The following is a 17,684-nucleotide window of genomic DNA, read 5'->3' on the forward strand; positions in this document are numbered from 1 at the left end:
GAAGGCAGGTTTCGTCTTTGTGATTTATCCACAGCCTCCTTCATACTTTGCTCAATCCGTTTTCCAGTTCCAAACTTTCTCTTTTTCTGAGCTTTTCCAGCACACTATCCTTTATCATTAAACTTTTTACTGTTAAGGTCGTTTACAGTTTTTGCTGCTTCATCAGCATTTTTCAAGATTTCTAGAACTAGTTCGCGATTTAAGGTGTTTTTCAGAAACTTCACATTCGAAGTCTGTAAGTCTTGAAGGTAAACGTTATATGTATATATATAACTGTTGGCGAAAAATTGCTACGAAATTCAAAATACTGATTTGCTAATTCCCAGTAGTTGGTATGACAATTGTTGTTACAAGTTGTATATGGGTACTTGATAGAGTTTCAATGAATAATTATCGTGATTTTTCGGAGAGGCTTAATGATCAATGAAGTTGTTGATAAGTTTACTGCTAATATGGTGGAATATGAAAGGTTCCCCGGTAACAATGATGAAGGGGTAATCATTATAACAAGGCTTTTTCGAATGAACAATTGAAGGTGATTTGCTGGAGTGGTGACAAAACTGTCTATTTTGAAAAGGGATTGAAAAGTTATTTTAGCTAATAAATGCCAAAGGGTCTGACACGGATACGTGTTAAACTATGACTTTGATTTCGAGGGTTTTCCAGGTACAAGACTGCGGTAACATGTGGTTGGATCATCATCTCGATGATTCATTATTTGAAGTGTCTTCAGGAATTTCGAGGGATTTGAACATAGATTGTAATCGTTAATATTCTTATGATGTTCTAGGAATTTGAATGATACAAATACGTTTATGGGTTCTATGATGTTCTAGCACAGTTTTGAAGTCAAAGTATAGCTTCGAAAGATGTAGGAATCTAAGAATGATGTCTTTTGTTAAATCTTGACTTGGATTTTGATTTGTCAAAATCAAAATATGTAATCAAATTTGGATGAGGATGGTTGCTTTGATTTTTATAAAAGAATATATATTGTTGTGAAAGTAGTGAGTATAGTTGATGATTTGTTGAATCAGAATCGAAGAATGTAACATATTAATTGTGAATTTATATATCCCTCGGGTATTACCTACCCGTTAAAATATTCTCACCATTAACAGTTTGTACAAAATAATTTTCTTAATTACAATCTTTATGAAAATATACCTATATATATAGTTTCCTTAGATGTAATCATAGATTTAATGAGTTAACATAATATTAATCTCATATGGTTTTCGACTAAGACTAGAATATATAATCTCTAAAACTTTTAGAAACTACATATTCTCTGCAGAATATTTCTTTGATGAAGTTATGAGTCAATACTTCATCGTTTGTTGTTGTTGGTATTCCTTGGTATTTATGATGCGTATGACGTTGATGTTCGAGGTACAGATTGTGATGTTGAGGTGTGGGATGTGGATGTTGTTGTTGGTGGTGGTAATGATACTGTTGGTGTTGATGATGGTGGTACTATTGATGCCGGTGATGCTGCTGGTGCTTTTAACCCTTGCACCATATTCTCTAAAGTCACTACCCGAGCGCGAAGCTCGTTGACTTCTTCTATTACACCGGGATGATTGTCGGTTTGGACGAGCGGACGAATAAGATTTAGAATGTGAGATAGTATATAATCATGACTAGATACTCTGGAAATGAGAGAGAAAATGGTATTACGAACAGGTTCGCCGGTAAGTGCTTCAGGTTCTTCGCCAAGAGGGCAATGTGGTGGATGGAAGGGATCACCTTCTTCTTGTCTCCAATGACTAAGCAGGCTACGAACCCATCCCCAATTCATCCAGAATAGGTGATGGCTGATTGGTTGATCCATTCCGGTTATACTATCTTCGGAATTCAGGTGAATATCCATATCGGAATAGCTGTCGGAGTTTAAGGAATTTGAACTAGATACGGGATCCATCTTGTATAATTAGGGAGATGATTTTTGATATGAATTAGATTATAGAATTTAGTTTGGTATTCTTCAATACATAATTTACGTATGTATATATAATACCAAATTCCATAAATCACGGAGAAATTTTCGAAAGGTGTCAGGAAAAGTTTACAGTAACAGATACGCTAAGATATGAATTTTCGTCTATACACTATTTATGCAATAAATGCAGGAAAACGTGTCTAGACTAAAGAATGATAAGCATGTAATTTCCGACAAGAAATGATAAGCAAAACTTTTAACATGTAGACACGGTCGAAGTCCAGACTTACTAATGCATCTTAACAACTATCAGTTAGACACACTCATGCAAGACCTGGTTCACTAGGACCAACGCTCTGATACCAACTGTGACGATCGCTCCAAATCTATATGGACAAACACGTCATTCATCAATTTCATTACGAGGTATTTGACCTCTATATGATACGTTTTGTAAACATTGCATTCTTTTGAAAAGGCACACCATAAATGAATATTTAAATCAAAGGTTTTCGACATCTGATGATTTCTACATATAGACAATCACCGTAATTAATAGTTTACAATAGTAGTTCCGTTGATAATGCAGTCAAAATAAGATACATGGTGATGATTTGGTGAATGCAACGTTTCCTTGAAAAATATGCCATGTAAGACTCCATGCACATAGCTTGTCTAACATATAAGCAAACAACGGAAGACTTCTAGGGAACCTGAGAATAAACATCCTAACAAGTGTCAACACAAAGGTTGGTGAGTTCATAGTTTTAGTGTTTCACATAATCTGTATATAAAGGTGGATCACAAGATTTCAGTTGTTTCATCCAGAAATGTTTATCAAAATATTCTACAAGATTGAGCACCCTGGTAACTAAGCTTTAACGTTATAATAAGTACCCCTGTTTTAACAAACATTCAACCAATATGTACAATACACGCAACCAACATGTACAATACACACAAACCAACGTGTACTAAACTCAAATAGCATACGTCTGTTTTATAGTTCAGGCTAGGGTTTCTATACCTGGAACAGACGGGGATGTCAAGCCCTATGGATCCATATATAACTACTAGCGCCCACCAGTTCTTATAACCGGCAGTTACTAGTTACCAAAGCTAAGGGATTTTCGGTTCAAACTCAGTGTAGAATTTAGTATGTACTTGTATCCATTGCGTTTAAAATAAAGTGCATGTATTCTCAGCCCAAAAATATATATTGCAAAAACAATTAAAAAGGGAGCAAATGAAACTCACCTTAGCAGCATATAAAGTCGTTTACCAAAATGTGACCGAAACTCGGATTACCAAATAACCGTAGATCTCAACCTAAAGAACATATGTTGGTCAATAAATGTCTATCAAGCTAGGTCAGGTCATAGTGTATCACAATCCTAATGCTCGAGATCGACATACAAAAGTTATCCAAAGTCGTTTCAAAAAGTTAATTTTGGCAATAGTTCAACAAAACGAGACGTACCTTATATAAGGATTCATTTACTCGGTTGGTAATATTCAAAAATTCAATTTATCAATCTTACAAACAAGTTGTTTAAATATTAATTGCAGATTCAAAAGCAATTCCAATTAACGTCAATCATAATTCAGTTGACCATATCCTTTAATTCGTTCATCGAAATTACGCGATTTCTAAATGAAAAGTTATTGATTTTTCGCCAGCTTTCCAAAAACATATATATCATATACCTTTTACCAGTAATATATGTATTTAATTCGTGATTTATTATAAACTGTTTAACAACGAAATTTAGCATACAAGCATGCATAAATATATATACTCGAGCACTAGACATGGATACATAATTAATATATAAAAGATAAGATATGAATGCTCACGTATCAATATTGTGATTCAATATTGCAGGGAAAGTATGTAGACGCAACAGAGATGATAAACACTAGGTTAGACTTGCGAATAATACCCACGTACATTACCCATAACCTCCATAGCTATAGCCCATAGTTTCCTTAGCTCTATCCCGCTCGAAAAGCTTGTTTTGAAAATAACTTGCTCATGACCTCGTCGTAGTATTTTATGTATAATAATACTAATAATAATACTAACACTAATAATAATAATAATAAGATTTATAATAATAATAATAATAATAATAATAATAATAATAATAATAATAATAATAATAATAATAATAATAAATATAGAGAGCGTAGATGGAGAGATATATGTGTGTGAGTGTCGACAAACTGTCCAATTTATAGAAGAATTCTGATTTCTGACCCCCATGCGATCGCATGGGTTTTATGCCTATTTCTCATGCGATCGCATGGCCCTCTGATCCAGCTCACAATCATTTGTTGTTTTGTTTGTAGACATATTTAAATATAATATATATAATATATATAATTTAAATAATTAATTATATATTATATTAAATTCATGTGCATAGTTGATTTGTAATTTTTGTTCCGATGACTCGTACATTGTCACTCGACTTATGTCCCGGTTCTGGTTTCTCGAAAGCATTTTCGTACGCTTAGAAAACTCGTAATTTACGTTTTGTGACTAGTACCTTTGTCAAAATATAATCTTAAATTATCAATAAACTATATCATTCAAAGTGTATCTTAAACATTCGAGTATTTTGGTCATTTACTTCTATAAATCATTGTCTCGCTATTTGTTAATATATATAATAACAAATCTTTTTATGACCAAGTTAATATATATTTTCAACATTCATAAACACGTTTTAAATATACGTCGCAAGTTATTCATACAATTAATATTCCAACTTATCATATATATTCAAATAAATATTTAAACCAATAAGTTTAATGTACGGTATCAAACAATTAATACATTGTTACGTTTTCAAGTTATAGTATATATATATATATATATATATATATATATATATATATATATATATATATATATATATATAATATATATATATATATATATATATATATATATATATATATATATATGTATCTATATACATATAATTGTTCGCAAATCATCAAGAACAACCGAAAGGTATTTGAATATATGAAAGTAGTTCAAAAATTTTGAGATTCAGTTTTACAGACTTTGCTTATCGTATCGGAAATGTTAATCATACAAAGATTAAGTTTAAATTTGGTCAGAAATTTCCGGGTCATCACATAGAATGACAAAACCAAATGTCCACAAATTAATATAAACGGGTCGGGATCCAATCGGGTAAACCGAAACCTTTCGCGGGCTAAAACAACAAACCAACACCGCCCGATTGCCAACCACCACCGTCGACTGCCGCCAGCAGCAGCGTTCAGCAGTCAAACAGCAGCAGTAGCAGCTATAGCTGCTGCTTTGGTCAAGAAACAGAAGAAAACAGCAGCGGCAACCAACGGGGAAGCCACCATCGCCAACCACCACCACCACCAGGTGGACCTGCTGCCGCCGGCAGCGTGGTGGCCGTGGGCAGAAATAGCAGCAGCAGCAGCCATGGCTGCTTCCCATGTCCATGGTGGTTCATGTTTTTGGTGTTCTTGCTAGCTTTTGAAACTAAATCAAATCCATAACAATTTCTAGCAATTATACAATCAATAACTAACAATTTATCACTAATTCATCACCAAATTCAAAGATTCAAGCACAAATGCATCTTTTTCTAAAAAAAACTTGTATAAACCCTAAAAGCAAGAATTAAAGAGCAAAAATGGGAAGACAAACCTTGTTAGAGAAGCAAGAATTCATAGATTAAAGCTTGTAATTTATCATCATCTTCAATTAATCAAAACTTAGGGTTTAGTTCATGTATGTGTGTGTGTGTCGTGATTGAAACAAGAAAAAGGAGAAGAAAAACCACGTACAGTAATATAAAACAAGGGGTAGGCGGTTTTTGTTTATTTAATGGTTATTAAATCACTTATCCGATAAAACACAGGTATTTCCCTGTTTTCAGAAACGAAACCCACCACAGTAGGGAGTCTAAACGAAGTCTAAATTTAATAAATAAAATATCTCTGTGACCCTTGTCACAAAACGCACTCATTGAACTTAATAATTAATTAAATACACTCAATAATTAATTATTTCACTAAAACACATTTTAATACGCAAAAAGGACAAATAGGTAATTTCACCTAGGCCCGACACTAGGATGTTGCAACTGACAATCCTAGCTCCGTTGTAATCATCCCTATTATATATCTGCATGAACAAAGGAAATTATTACAAGTGGTTAAAAATGTTCTAGTTTGAAAGCGGGAAATGTACCTTTGTGTTTGCTAAAATGAGATCAAAATCTTCTAAGTACACTTTGCATGTTATGTATTTTCCACTATCAACACGTTGCAGAAGGGTAGACATATCCATAGGGCTCTGTATAACTGCATGATAGTTTGGAGCATCTTCATCTAACACGGGGTAATGAAACGCACTGAAACGCTTATCATATAAAACCTTGCACCAGGAAATACAATTCTAGTTAATCAAGTATGTTTCTGACACAAGTGTCAATGATAATGTAATTTTGCATGAATGTGTGACAACCATCAATGTGATAATAGGCATCTAGTATGTATATAATGGCATGATAATAATACATTTGATCATGGAAAATTACCGGTTGCAAACATCACGTAGACACATTCTCAATCTGCCAAAGAATGAAATGTCTCGTTCATATCGATTATAAACGTTTCATATTTATTGGTTTCGTTGCGAGGTTTTGATCTCTATATGAGACGTTTTTCAAAGACTGCATTCGATTTTAAAAACAAACCATCACCTTTATTTTATCGATAAAGGTTTAAAAGCATAACTTAGATTATCAAGTAATGATAATCTAAAATATAAAGTTTTACAGACGACCATTACATAATGGTTTACAATAATATTACACATCGATTTAAATCTCCGAATGCAGTTTTTAAACAATATTTTACAAGCATGCTGACTCCAATTCTTGTCCTTAATTTAGCATGCAACAGCGGAAGCTCTTAATAATCACCTGAGAATAAACATGCTTATCAATAATAATCAGCGGAAGCTCCAATTCCACTTTGAGTTTAACCATGATTTTTGGATATAGTTTCATGTTCATAAGAAAAATTATTTTCCCATAAGAATAACTTTTAAATCAAAGTTTATCATAGTTTTTAATTATCTAACCCAAAATGGCCCCCGGTTTTACTACGACGGCGTATATCTGATTTTACGGTGTTCTCCGTGTTTTCAGGTTTTAAATCATTAAGTTAGCATATCATATAGATATAGAACATGTGTTCAGTTGATTTTAAAAGTTAAGTTAGAAGGATTAACTTTGTTTGCGAACAAGTTTAGAATTAACTAAACTATGTTCTAGTAATTACAAGTTATAATCTTCGAATAAGATAGTTTATATATATGAATCGAATGATGTTATGAACATCATTGCTACCTCAAGTGTAGTAGGTAAACCTACTGGAAAAGATGAAAAATAAACTTGAGCTTTGTGATGACCCGTCCAAATCCACTTGGACGAATACATCATTCATTGATTTCGTAGTGAGATTTTGACCTCTATATGATACATTTTGTAAACATTGCATTCTTTTGAAAAGGCACACCATAAATGAATATATAAATCCAAGGTTTTCGACGTCTGATGATCTCTACGTATAGACAATCACCGTATATAATAGTTTACCATAATACATCCATTGACAATGCAGTCAAAATAAGATACATGGTGATGATTTTGTGAATGCAAAGTTTTCTCGAATAAAGCATGTATGACTCCATGAACATATCTTGTATAACGTATAAGCAAACAGCGGAAGACTTCTATTAACCCGAGAATAAACATGCTTAAAATGTCAACACAAAGGTTGGTGAGTTCATAGTTTTAATGTTGCGCATAATCTGTATATAAAGGTGTATCACAAGTTTTCAGTTGTTTCATCCAGAAACGTTGATCAAAATATTCTACGAAATTGAGCACCCTGGTAACTAAACTTAACGTATATATAATTTGTACCCTTTCTATAATCATCTTAATAATACACGCAAACCAAAGTGTGCGCGTCTCAAATAGCATACGTCCGTAAAAAAGCTAGCGCTCTAGCTCGCGCTCTAGCTCGGACGGGGATATCAAGCCCTATGGATCCATATACAACTACTCGCGCCCTCCAGTTCTTATAACCGGCAGTTACTAGTTACCAAAGCTAAGGGATTTTCGGTTTAAACTTAGTGTAGAATTTAGTATGTACTTGTATCCATTGCGTTTAAAATAAATTGCATGTATTCTCAGCCCAAAAATATATATATTTCAAAAGCAATTAAAAAGGGATCTATAAGACTCACCTTAGCAGCACATATATTCATTCATCGAAATGTGACCGAAACTCGAAATGCAAAATAACCGTAGATCTCAACCTAGAGAACATATGTTGGTCAATACATGTCTAATAAGATATGTCGGGTCATAGTGTATCACAATCCTAATGCTCGAGATCGACATGCAAAAGTTAACAAAAGTCATCTCAAAAGTCAACTTGACCCAATATGATCTTTAAATCTATACATGTTTATTATCATAGTATAAGTCTTGATAATTGAACGAATTTATAGTTTATCAAACTCAAAATATTATTTATTTCAGGAACTATATTATATTTGAATTATCATGGCAATCGAAAATATTTTATTATTTCACATAGCTTTCCAATACTTGTAAAATCAGATTATAGTGTTTATAAAGCTTTAAAACATGATAAGACAGTCAACTTTGACAATTGTTCAACAAAACGAGACGTGCTTTATATAGAAATTCATTTACTCGATTAGTAATATTTGAAAATCCAATTTATCAATCTCATAGACAAGTTGTTTAAATATTAATTTACAGTTTCAAACACAATTTCAATTAGCGTCAAACATAATTCAGTTGACCATATCTTTTAATCCGTTCATCGAAATCACGCGATTTCTAAATGAAAAGTTAATAATTTTTCGCCAGCTTTCCAAAAACATACATATCATATACTTTATATCAGTAGCATATGTATCAAATTCGTGATTTATCATAAACTATCTAACGATAATATTAATCATACAAGCATGCATAATCATATATACTCGAGCACTAGTCAGGGATACACTATTAATATATAAAAGATAAGATATGAATGCTCACGTATCAATATTGAGATTCAATATTGCAGGAAGGTACGTAGACGCAACGGAAATGATAAACACTAGATTGACCTCATGAGCTATACCCCCGAATAATACTCCTAACCTCCATAGCTATAACCCATAATTTCCTTAACTCTATCCCGCTCGAAACCCCTTTGAAATAATTCGCTCATGACTTCGTCGTAGTATTTTATGTATAATACTAATAATAATAATAACAATAATAATAATATTAATAATAATATTAATCTTAATTATATTAATAATAATAATAATGATAATAATTTAATAAATATTACGGAGTATGATATAGATCAGAGAGATAGAATGTGAAAAACTGCGCGAGAATTCAATCAATTTATAGACCTGGCCTTACCAACCCTGCCATGCGATAGCATGGGAATTAGTATGTGTGGCCATGCGATCGCATGGCCTTGTAATATAGCTCACCATCCACAAATTCTTCTATCGACATAATATATATATATATATATATATATATATATATATATATATATATATATATATTATTTAATATATAATATATTTAATCTTTAGAATTAATTAAATATTATATTATATTCTCGTGCATAGTTGATTTGTAATTTTTACACCGATGTGTAGTACATTGACCCTCGACTCAAGTACCAGTTCCGGTTTTTCGAACGCATTTTCGTACGCGTAGAAAACTTGTACTTTACGTTTCGCGAGATGTACCTTTATCAATAATTAGACTTATTTCACCAATGAGTATACTAATTAAAATGTAACTTATACTTTTGAGTGTTATGGTCATTTGCTTCCTAAAATCATCGTCCTAATATATATATAATAATATTAATTTAAATTTAAACGTTTTATGACTAAGTTATTATTATATTTTTATCACATTATAATATATATATATATATATATATATATATATATATATATATATATATATATATATATATATATATATATATATATATATATATATATATATATATATTCATGTCTAGTTACAAATATTTGTTCATGAATCGTCGGTCAAAATCATATAAATTTAAAATTTAAATTTGGTCGAAAATTTTCGGGTCGACACAAGCTTCAAAGGATCTTCGATGGCTTGGAAGTTCTTGAATTAGAATCATGTCACGAAAACAAATTCAAGTAAGATTTCTACTCGAATTAAGATTGTTATAGTTATAGAAATTGAATCAAAGTTTGAATATGAGTATTACCTTGAATTAAAAAGATAACCTACTGTAAATAACAAAGGTTCCTTGATTTTAGATGATTACTTGGAATGGATTAGAAAGCTTGGAAGTAGACTTGTAAACTTGAAAGTGTTTATAAAGTGTTCTTGAGTAGTTGTTTTGTATGTTGATCTAGGTTAACTAGATTGAGCTAGATTATGAAGAAAATGATGAAGAACACTTAGAACAATAAGAGAGGAATTGAGAGAGAGTAATTTGATGCATAAAAGTTGGAATGAAAATGTGTTTATGGTTGGTGAAGAAAAACGTGAATGAGCACTTGTGATATAGGCTCCATTAGTTTGTATTTTTGTTAGATATTTCATGCTAGATATTAAATGATGGTTCCCACATGTTTAGGTGACTCACCAAGGCTGCTAAGAGCTGATCATTGAAGTGTATATACCAATAGTATATACATTTAGAAGTTGTGTATTGTACGAGTATGAATACAGATTGAATACGAGTAAATAGTGACTGTAGTAAATAGTGTTTACTGTAGCAAATAGTATTTTTACCGTAATAAATAGTATTTAACTGCAGCAAATAGTTTTTACTGTAGCAAATAGTATTTTACTGTAGCAAGCGAAAATTTACTGTAGCAAATAGTGTTTTAATGTAGCAAATAGTGTTTTATTTGTACATCTTTGATTTAATTGTATATCTTCTTATATATATATATATATATATATATATATATATATATATATATATATATATATATATATATAATATATAAAATAAAAACTTACATCATAAAAAAATAAAACGATTATATAATTATCACAAGTTATGACGTTCGTGAATCATCAGGCAAACGGGGTGGTCAATTGTCTACATAAACTCATTTCAATTAATTAAGTCTTAACAAGTTTGATTGCTTAACATGTTGGAAACATTTAATCATGCAAATATAGTTTTCATTTAATATATAATCATGGAAAAGTTCGGGTCACTACAAAGAATGACCTTCAGCTTCAGCTTTAGCTTTCAGTTCAGAGATCTTAGGACCAGTGTCTATTTTTGGTGCCTTACCGAGTTCATGAATAGTAGATGCTTTTTGGGACTTTTTTGAGGCTCCCTCTGAAGGTATTGACAACACAGCTTCAATCAAACGGTCGAAAAAGGTACTTCTATCCTCCATTACAGGTTTGTCAATCTGATAACTGTAATAGATACATATAAGAAATTATTATTATTATGTACCATGAACTTAAGAATCGGGAATTGATAATATTACGAGCATATAAAAAGCAGTCAATCATTTAGAATGTCAGTGGTCAAAAATACCGATCATAGTACATCAAGAATGTGCCCCTGCTAAAGCCAACCGCTAGTCAGACATTATCGAGCAAACATTTCAATTTAATAAGATGAAATGATAACAATATGAAACTAAGATTGTGTAGATACGCGCACCTACATTTTCCCACCAAAGTTGAAATTAAGGTATATACAGTATTGAAGGTGTAGTTCTTCTTGCTTCACCAAATACATGAACCAACTAAAACCACTTGTCCCCGTGAATCAAGACCGTCCATTAAAGCAAGCAGAGTTGAAACAATTGAGTTATGAATCTGTTCGTGTTTGATTGACCTAATAGGAGCAAGGCCATCTATTTCATCGAAAAATATTATCGATGGCTGATTCTTTTGTGCTTCTTCAAAAAGCATCTTCAGTTGTCTTTCAGCCTCACCTACCCATTTGCTAAGCACATCAGCACCTTTCCTCATATAGAAACTTATTTTCTGCCCTGCCTTTGAGGCCACACAAGCTAATGCTCGTGCAATGACTGTTTTCCCAGTGCCAGGGGTCCTACATAGCAACACTCCTCTTGGAGGGGTAATATGGTAACTGGCAAAAAAGTCAGGATAGAGTAAAGGAAAAAAGACCATTTCTTTTAGTGCATCAATATATCCTGAAAGCCCGCCTATATCATCAAAACTAACACTCCCATCAACCTGTAATGGCTGAATGTCAGCCCCTCCCTTGGAACTGGGCCCTGCGGTTTGAACACCAGAAGCTAAGTTAGCCAAAGAGAATGATACTGAAAGTCTGTCTATTATGAGTATTATTAACTAACAAGGTTATATCTATAATCTGACAGCATGAGAACAATAATTAAAAGGTGTAAAATATAATGGGTAATTTGATTTGATATACATGATTAGATTTAACTAAACAACTGTCTCTCAAAACCAAAATGCGTTGAAGCAATTATGATATATCAGGATTATCTAGCTTGTATCTATACAAGTTAACAAGATAGAGATACACAAATACATAAACAGAACAAATAAGCTAAAATAGTTAATCATAACTCTCATGGTTATCAGAATCATCGATACCGTACTAGGTGTCTGCTTTTTATCCAAGCAGTGAACGCGCTGTTACTAGTTAACTTACGAGATCGAATAGCATTATAAAACTCCTACAAAACACATTCCTCCAAAGCCCTAAAATTAAACCTACACTTGTAAATTGGAGTTCGTTCAGTTCCATTTCTGATACAAAACCCCTACACTTATATAAAATCATCATACATTTAGACTACCCCTACCATTCATGAAAATATTCAAACACTGATGTGTATGTGTGTGTATAAATTGCTACAAAACACATTCCTCTAAATTCCTAAAATTTAACCTAAACTTATGAACTGAAAGTAATCCAGCAGCAGACTTAATTCTAAAACCCTAGCATTATATATAAATCATCATAAGTCAACATTACATCTACTGATCTACAATTTAACAAACAATTACCACAATGAAATTACCACAATTAAGTGTGCGTAAGTATATAAATGTAGTGACCCGAACTTTTCCATGTTTATATATATTAATTGAGATTGATATTTACATGACTAAATGTTTCCAACGTGTTAAGCAATCAAACTTGTTAAGACTTGATTAAATGAAATAAGTTTCATATAGACAATTGATCACCCAAGTTAACCGGCGATTCAAGAACGTAACAAATTTGTAAAAACTACATGTTGTGGTATATATAGACATATATATATGGTTGACATGAGATTATGATGAGTAAGTATCTCACTAAGTATATTAACAATGTGTGATACACATAAGAAATGAGATTACTAAGTTAAGAAACTCGAAATGATATATATAACGATTATCGTTATGATAACGTCTACTAAATACATATGTATCATATTAAGATATTGATACACTATATTTAACATGATAAAATGATATTTAAATATATCATTAAGTGTGTTAACAATGAACTACATATGTAAAAACAAGACTACTAACTCAAGAATTACGAAACGAGACTTATATGTAACGATTATCGTTGTAAAGATATTTTAATGTATATATCATATTAAGAGATATTCATACATCATAATATCATGATAACATAATAATTTAACATCTCATTTGATATAGTAAACATTGGGTTAACAACATTAATTGAGATCGTTAACTTAAAGGTTTCAAAACAACACTTACATGTAACGACTAACGAAGACTTAACGACTCCATTAGAATGTATATACATGTTGTGTTTTGATATGTATTCTTACACTTTTGAAAGACTTCAAGACACATATCAAAATACTTCTACTTAACAAAAATGCTTACAATTACATCCTCGTTCAGTTTCATCAACAATTCTACTCGTATGCACCCGTATTCGTACTCGTACAATACACAGCTTTTAGATGTATGTACTATTGGTATATACACTCCAATGATCAGCTCTTAGCAGCCCATGTGAGTCACCTAACACATGTGGGAACCATAATTTGGCAACTAGCATGAAATATCTCATAAAATTACAAAAATATTAGTAATCATTCATGACTTATTTACATGAAAACAAAATTACATATCCTTTATATCTAATCCATATACCAACGACCAAAAACACCTACAAACACTTTCAGTCTTTAATTTTCTTCATCTAATTGATCTCTCTCAAGTTCCATCTTCAAGTTCTAAGTGTTCTTCATAAATTCCATAAATATAGTTTCATAAAAATCAAGAATACTTCCAAGTTTGCAAGTCTACTTCCAAGCTTTCTAATCCATTACAAGTAATCATCTAAGATCAAGGAACCTTTGTTATTTACAGTAGGTTATCTTTCTAATTCAAGGTAATATTCATATTCAAACTTTGATTCAATTTCTACAACTATAACAATCTTATTTTGAGTGAAAATCTTACTTGAACTGTTTTCGTGTCATGATTCTGCTTCAAGAACTTTCAAGCCATCCAAGGATACTTTGAAGCTAGATCCATTTTTATAATTTCCAGTAGTTTTATTTAGAAAACTTGAGGTAGTAATGATGTTCATAACACCATTCGATTCATACATATAAAGCTATCTTATTCGAAGGTTTAAACTTGTAATCACTAGAACATAGTTTAGTTAATTCTAAACTTGTTCGCAAACAAAAGTTAATCCTTCTAACTTGACTTTTAAAATCAACTAAACACATTTTCTATATCTATATGATATGCTAACTTAATGATTTAAAACCTGGAAACACGATGAACACCATAAAATAGGATATACGCCGCCGTAGTGAAACCGGGGGCTGTTTTGGTTTAGATAATTAAAAACTATGATAAACTTTGATTTAAAAGTTGTTCTTCTGGAAAAATGATTTTTCATATGAACATGAAACTATATCCAAAAATCTTGGTTAAACTCAGAGTGAAAGTATGTTTTTCAAAATGGTCATCAAGATGTCGTTCATTCGACGAAAATGACTACCTCTTTAGTAATTGACATGTAACTTAAATTTCTGACTATAAACCTATACTTTTTCTGTTTGGATTCTTAAATTAGAGTTCAATATGAAACCATAGCAATTTGATTCACTCAAAACGGATTTAAAATGAAGAAGTTTTGGGTAAAACAAGATTGGATATTTTTGATCTTTTTAGCTACGGGAAATGTTTAACAAATCTATACAAATCATATCCTATCTAACTTATATTGTATTATACATGTATTCTAATATATTATGTAATCTTGGGATACCATAAACATGTATGCAAATGTTTTGACATATCATATCGACCCATGTATATATATTATTTAGAACAACCATAGACACTCTATATGCAGTAATGTTGGAGTTAGCTATACAGGGTTGAGGTTGATTCCAAAAATATATATACTTTGAGTTGTGATCTAGCCTGAGATGTGTATACACTAGGTCGTGGATTTATTCAAGATAATATATATCGATTTATTTCTGTACATCTAACTGTGGACAACTAGTTGTAGGTTATTAACGAGGACAGCTGACTTAATACACTCAAATCTTTAAAACATAATAAAAATGGTTGTAATTATATTTTGATCATACTTTGATATATATGTACATATTTGTATAGGTTCGTGAATCGATCCGCGGCCAAGTCTTATTTCCGAGGAAGGAAATATCTGTGAAAGTGAGTTATAGTCCTACTTTTAAAATCTAAAATTTTTGGGATGAGAATACATGCAGGTTTTATAAATGTTTTACAAAATAGACACAAGTACGTGAAACTACATTCTATGGTTGAATTATCGAAATCGAATATGCCTCTTTTTATTAAGTCTGGTCATCTAAGAATTAGGGAACAAACACCCTAATTGACGCGAATCCTAAAGATAGATCTATTGGGCCTAACAAACCCCATCCAAAGTACCGGATGCTTTAGTACTTCGAAATTTATATCATATCCGAAGGGTGTCCCGGAATGATGGGGATATTCTTATATATGCATCTTGTTAATGTCGGTTACCAGGTGTTCACCATATGAATGATTTTTATCTGTATGTATGGGATGTGTATTGAAATATGAAATCTTGTGGTCTATTATTACGATTTGATATATATAGGTTAAACCTATAACTCACCAACATTTTTGTTGACGTTTAAAGCATCTTTATTCTCAGGTGAATACTAAGAGCTTCCGCTATTGCATACTAAAATAAGGACAAGATTTGGAGTCCATGTTTGTATGATATTGTGTAAAAACTGCATTCAAGAAACATATGTTGATGTAATATATTTCTATTGTAAACCATTATGTAATGGTCATGTGTAAACAGTATATTTTAGATTATCATTATTTGATAATCTACGTAATGCTTTTAAAACCTTTATTGATAAAATAAAGGTTATGGTTGTTTTAAAAATGAATGCAGTCTTTGAAAAACGTCTCATATAGAGGTCAAAACCTCGCAACGAAATCAATTAATATGGAACGTGTATAATCAATATGAACGGGACATTTCAGTTGGTATCCGAGCGTTGGTATTAGAGAACTAGAAAATTTGCATCAGTGTGTCTTATCGAGTTTGTTAGGATGCATTAGTGAATCTGGACTTCGACCGTATTTTCTTTAAAAATGATTGCTTCACATTTTTGTTGGAAACTATATATTATTAACATGTAAATATTATGTGATATATTAATCTCTTAACATGTTTGATATTGTGTGATAGATGTCTATCTCTAGCACAAATCCCATTGACTCACCTAATAATAACGAAGAGTCGAATATATATTGGCAAGATTCACAAGTTCCCGAAGAACCGGAAGAAGAGGAAACGGAAGAAGAGGAACCAGAAGAAGAGGAACCGGAAAAAGAAGAGGTTCCGGAGGGGGGAATAGTAGGAACCACAGAAAACCGGTCAAATAAAAGAAAATCCTCAACCAATGGACCAAAGTTAATAATGGTCAATGGTGTTTCCGCTAAGGAAGCAAAATATTGAGAAAATTACCAATTTTCCGATGAATCGGATCCTGATGAGGATTCTGATGATGTTATAGAAATTACCCCGACCCAATTTAATGAGGCAAAAAAATAATAAGGGAAAAGGCATCAAAATAGAGAAATTTGATTCCGACCCAGATGAACTTTATATGTACCGTCAACACCCGTATTTTCAATATCGTGACAATAACCCGGGAACCTCTAAACCACCAGGTTTTTCTAAACCAATGTGGAAAATGACGGCTCGTATTAGAGGAACATCATATATCCCTAGAAAATTAGGAAAAAGAACCAAGTCCGAAGAAGAAGAAACCAGTGATTCAGATTAGAGGGGTGTGAGCATATTGTGTAATAAATATATTGTAGTGTGCTTGTACTTTTATGTTCTATGTAAAAATTGCTTGTATTGTTTGTTATTATGAATCTAATCCTTGTCTATTTTACAGTATAAAAACAAAATGGACGTTAAGGGTAGACAACCGAATATTTTAGAAGACCTACCAGAGGATATGATTGAGGAAATCTTGTCTAGAGTCGGTCAGAATTCATCAGCACATTTAGTTATGGCGAAATTAACTTGTAAAACATTTGAAAGACTTTTCAGA

The 17,684-nt window shown here is 31.8% G+C and overlaps 1 protein-coding gene across 1 annotated transcript in view; it reads right to left on the reverse strand.

Moving 5' to 3' along the window:
- The window catches only part of LOC139840751 (ATPase family AAA domain-containing protein At1g05910-like), a 32,304-nt gene extending 19,647 nt beyond the window's left edge, over positions 1-12,657 (reverse strand). Inside the window, exons 1-8 of the mRNA XM_071831000.1 lie at positions 12,606-12,657; positions 11,826-12,389; positions 11,621-11,663; positions 11,287-11,496; positions 10,335-10,337; positions 6,538-6,570; positions 6,189-6,375; positions 6,083-6,122 (exon numbers count right to left, since the gene is read on the reverse strand). Coding sequence (XP_071687101.1) covers positions 6,083-6,122; positions 6,189-6,375; positions 6,538-6,570; positions 10,335-10,337; positions 11,287-11,496; positions 11,621-11,663; positions 11,826-12,389; positions 12,606-12,657 — 1,132 coding nt within the window. The remainder of the gene's footprint in view (positions 1-6,082; positions 6,123-6,188; positions 6,376-6,537; positions 6,571-10,334; positions 10,338-11,286; positions 11,497-11,620; positions 11,664-11,825; positions 12,390-12,605) is intronic.
- Positions 12,658-17,684: the final 5,027 nt, after the last annotated feature.

Source organism: Rutidosis leptorrhynchoides, chromosome 4, assembly GCF_046630445.1.
Source record: "Rutidosis leptorrhynchoides isolate AG116_Rl617_1_P2 chromosome 4, CSIRO_AGI_Rlap_v1, whole genome shotgun sequence".
Taxonomy (NCBI): Eukaryota; Viridiplantae; Streptophyta; class Magnoliopsida; order Asterales; family Asteraceae; genus Rutidosis; species Rutidosis leptorrhynchoides.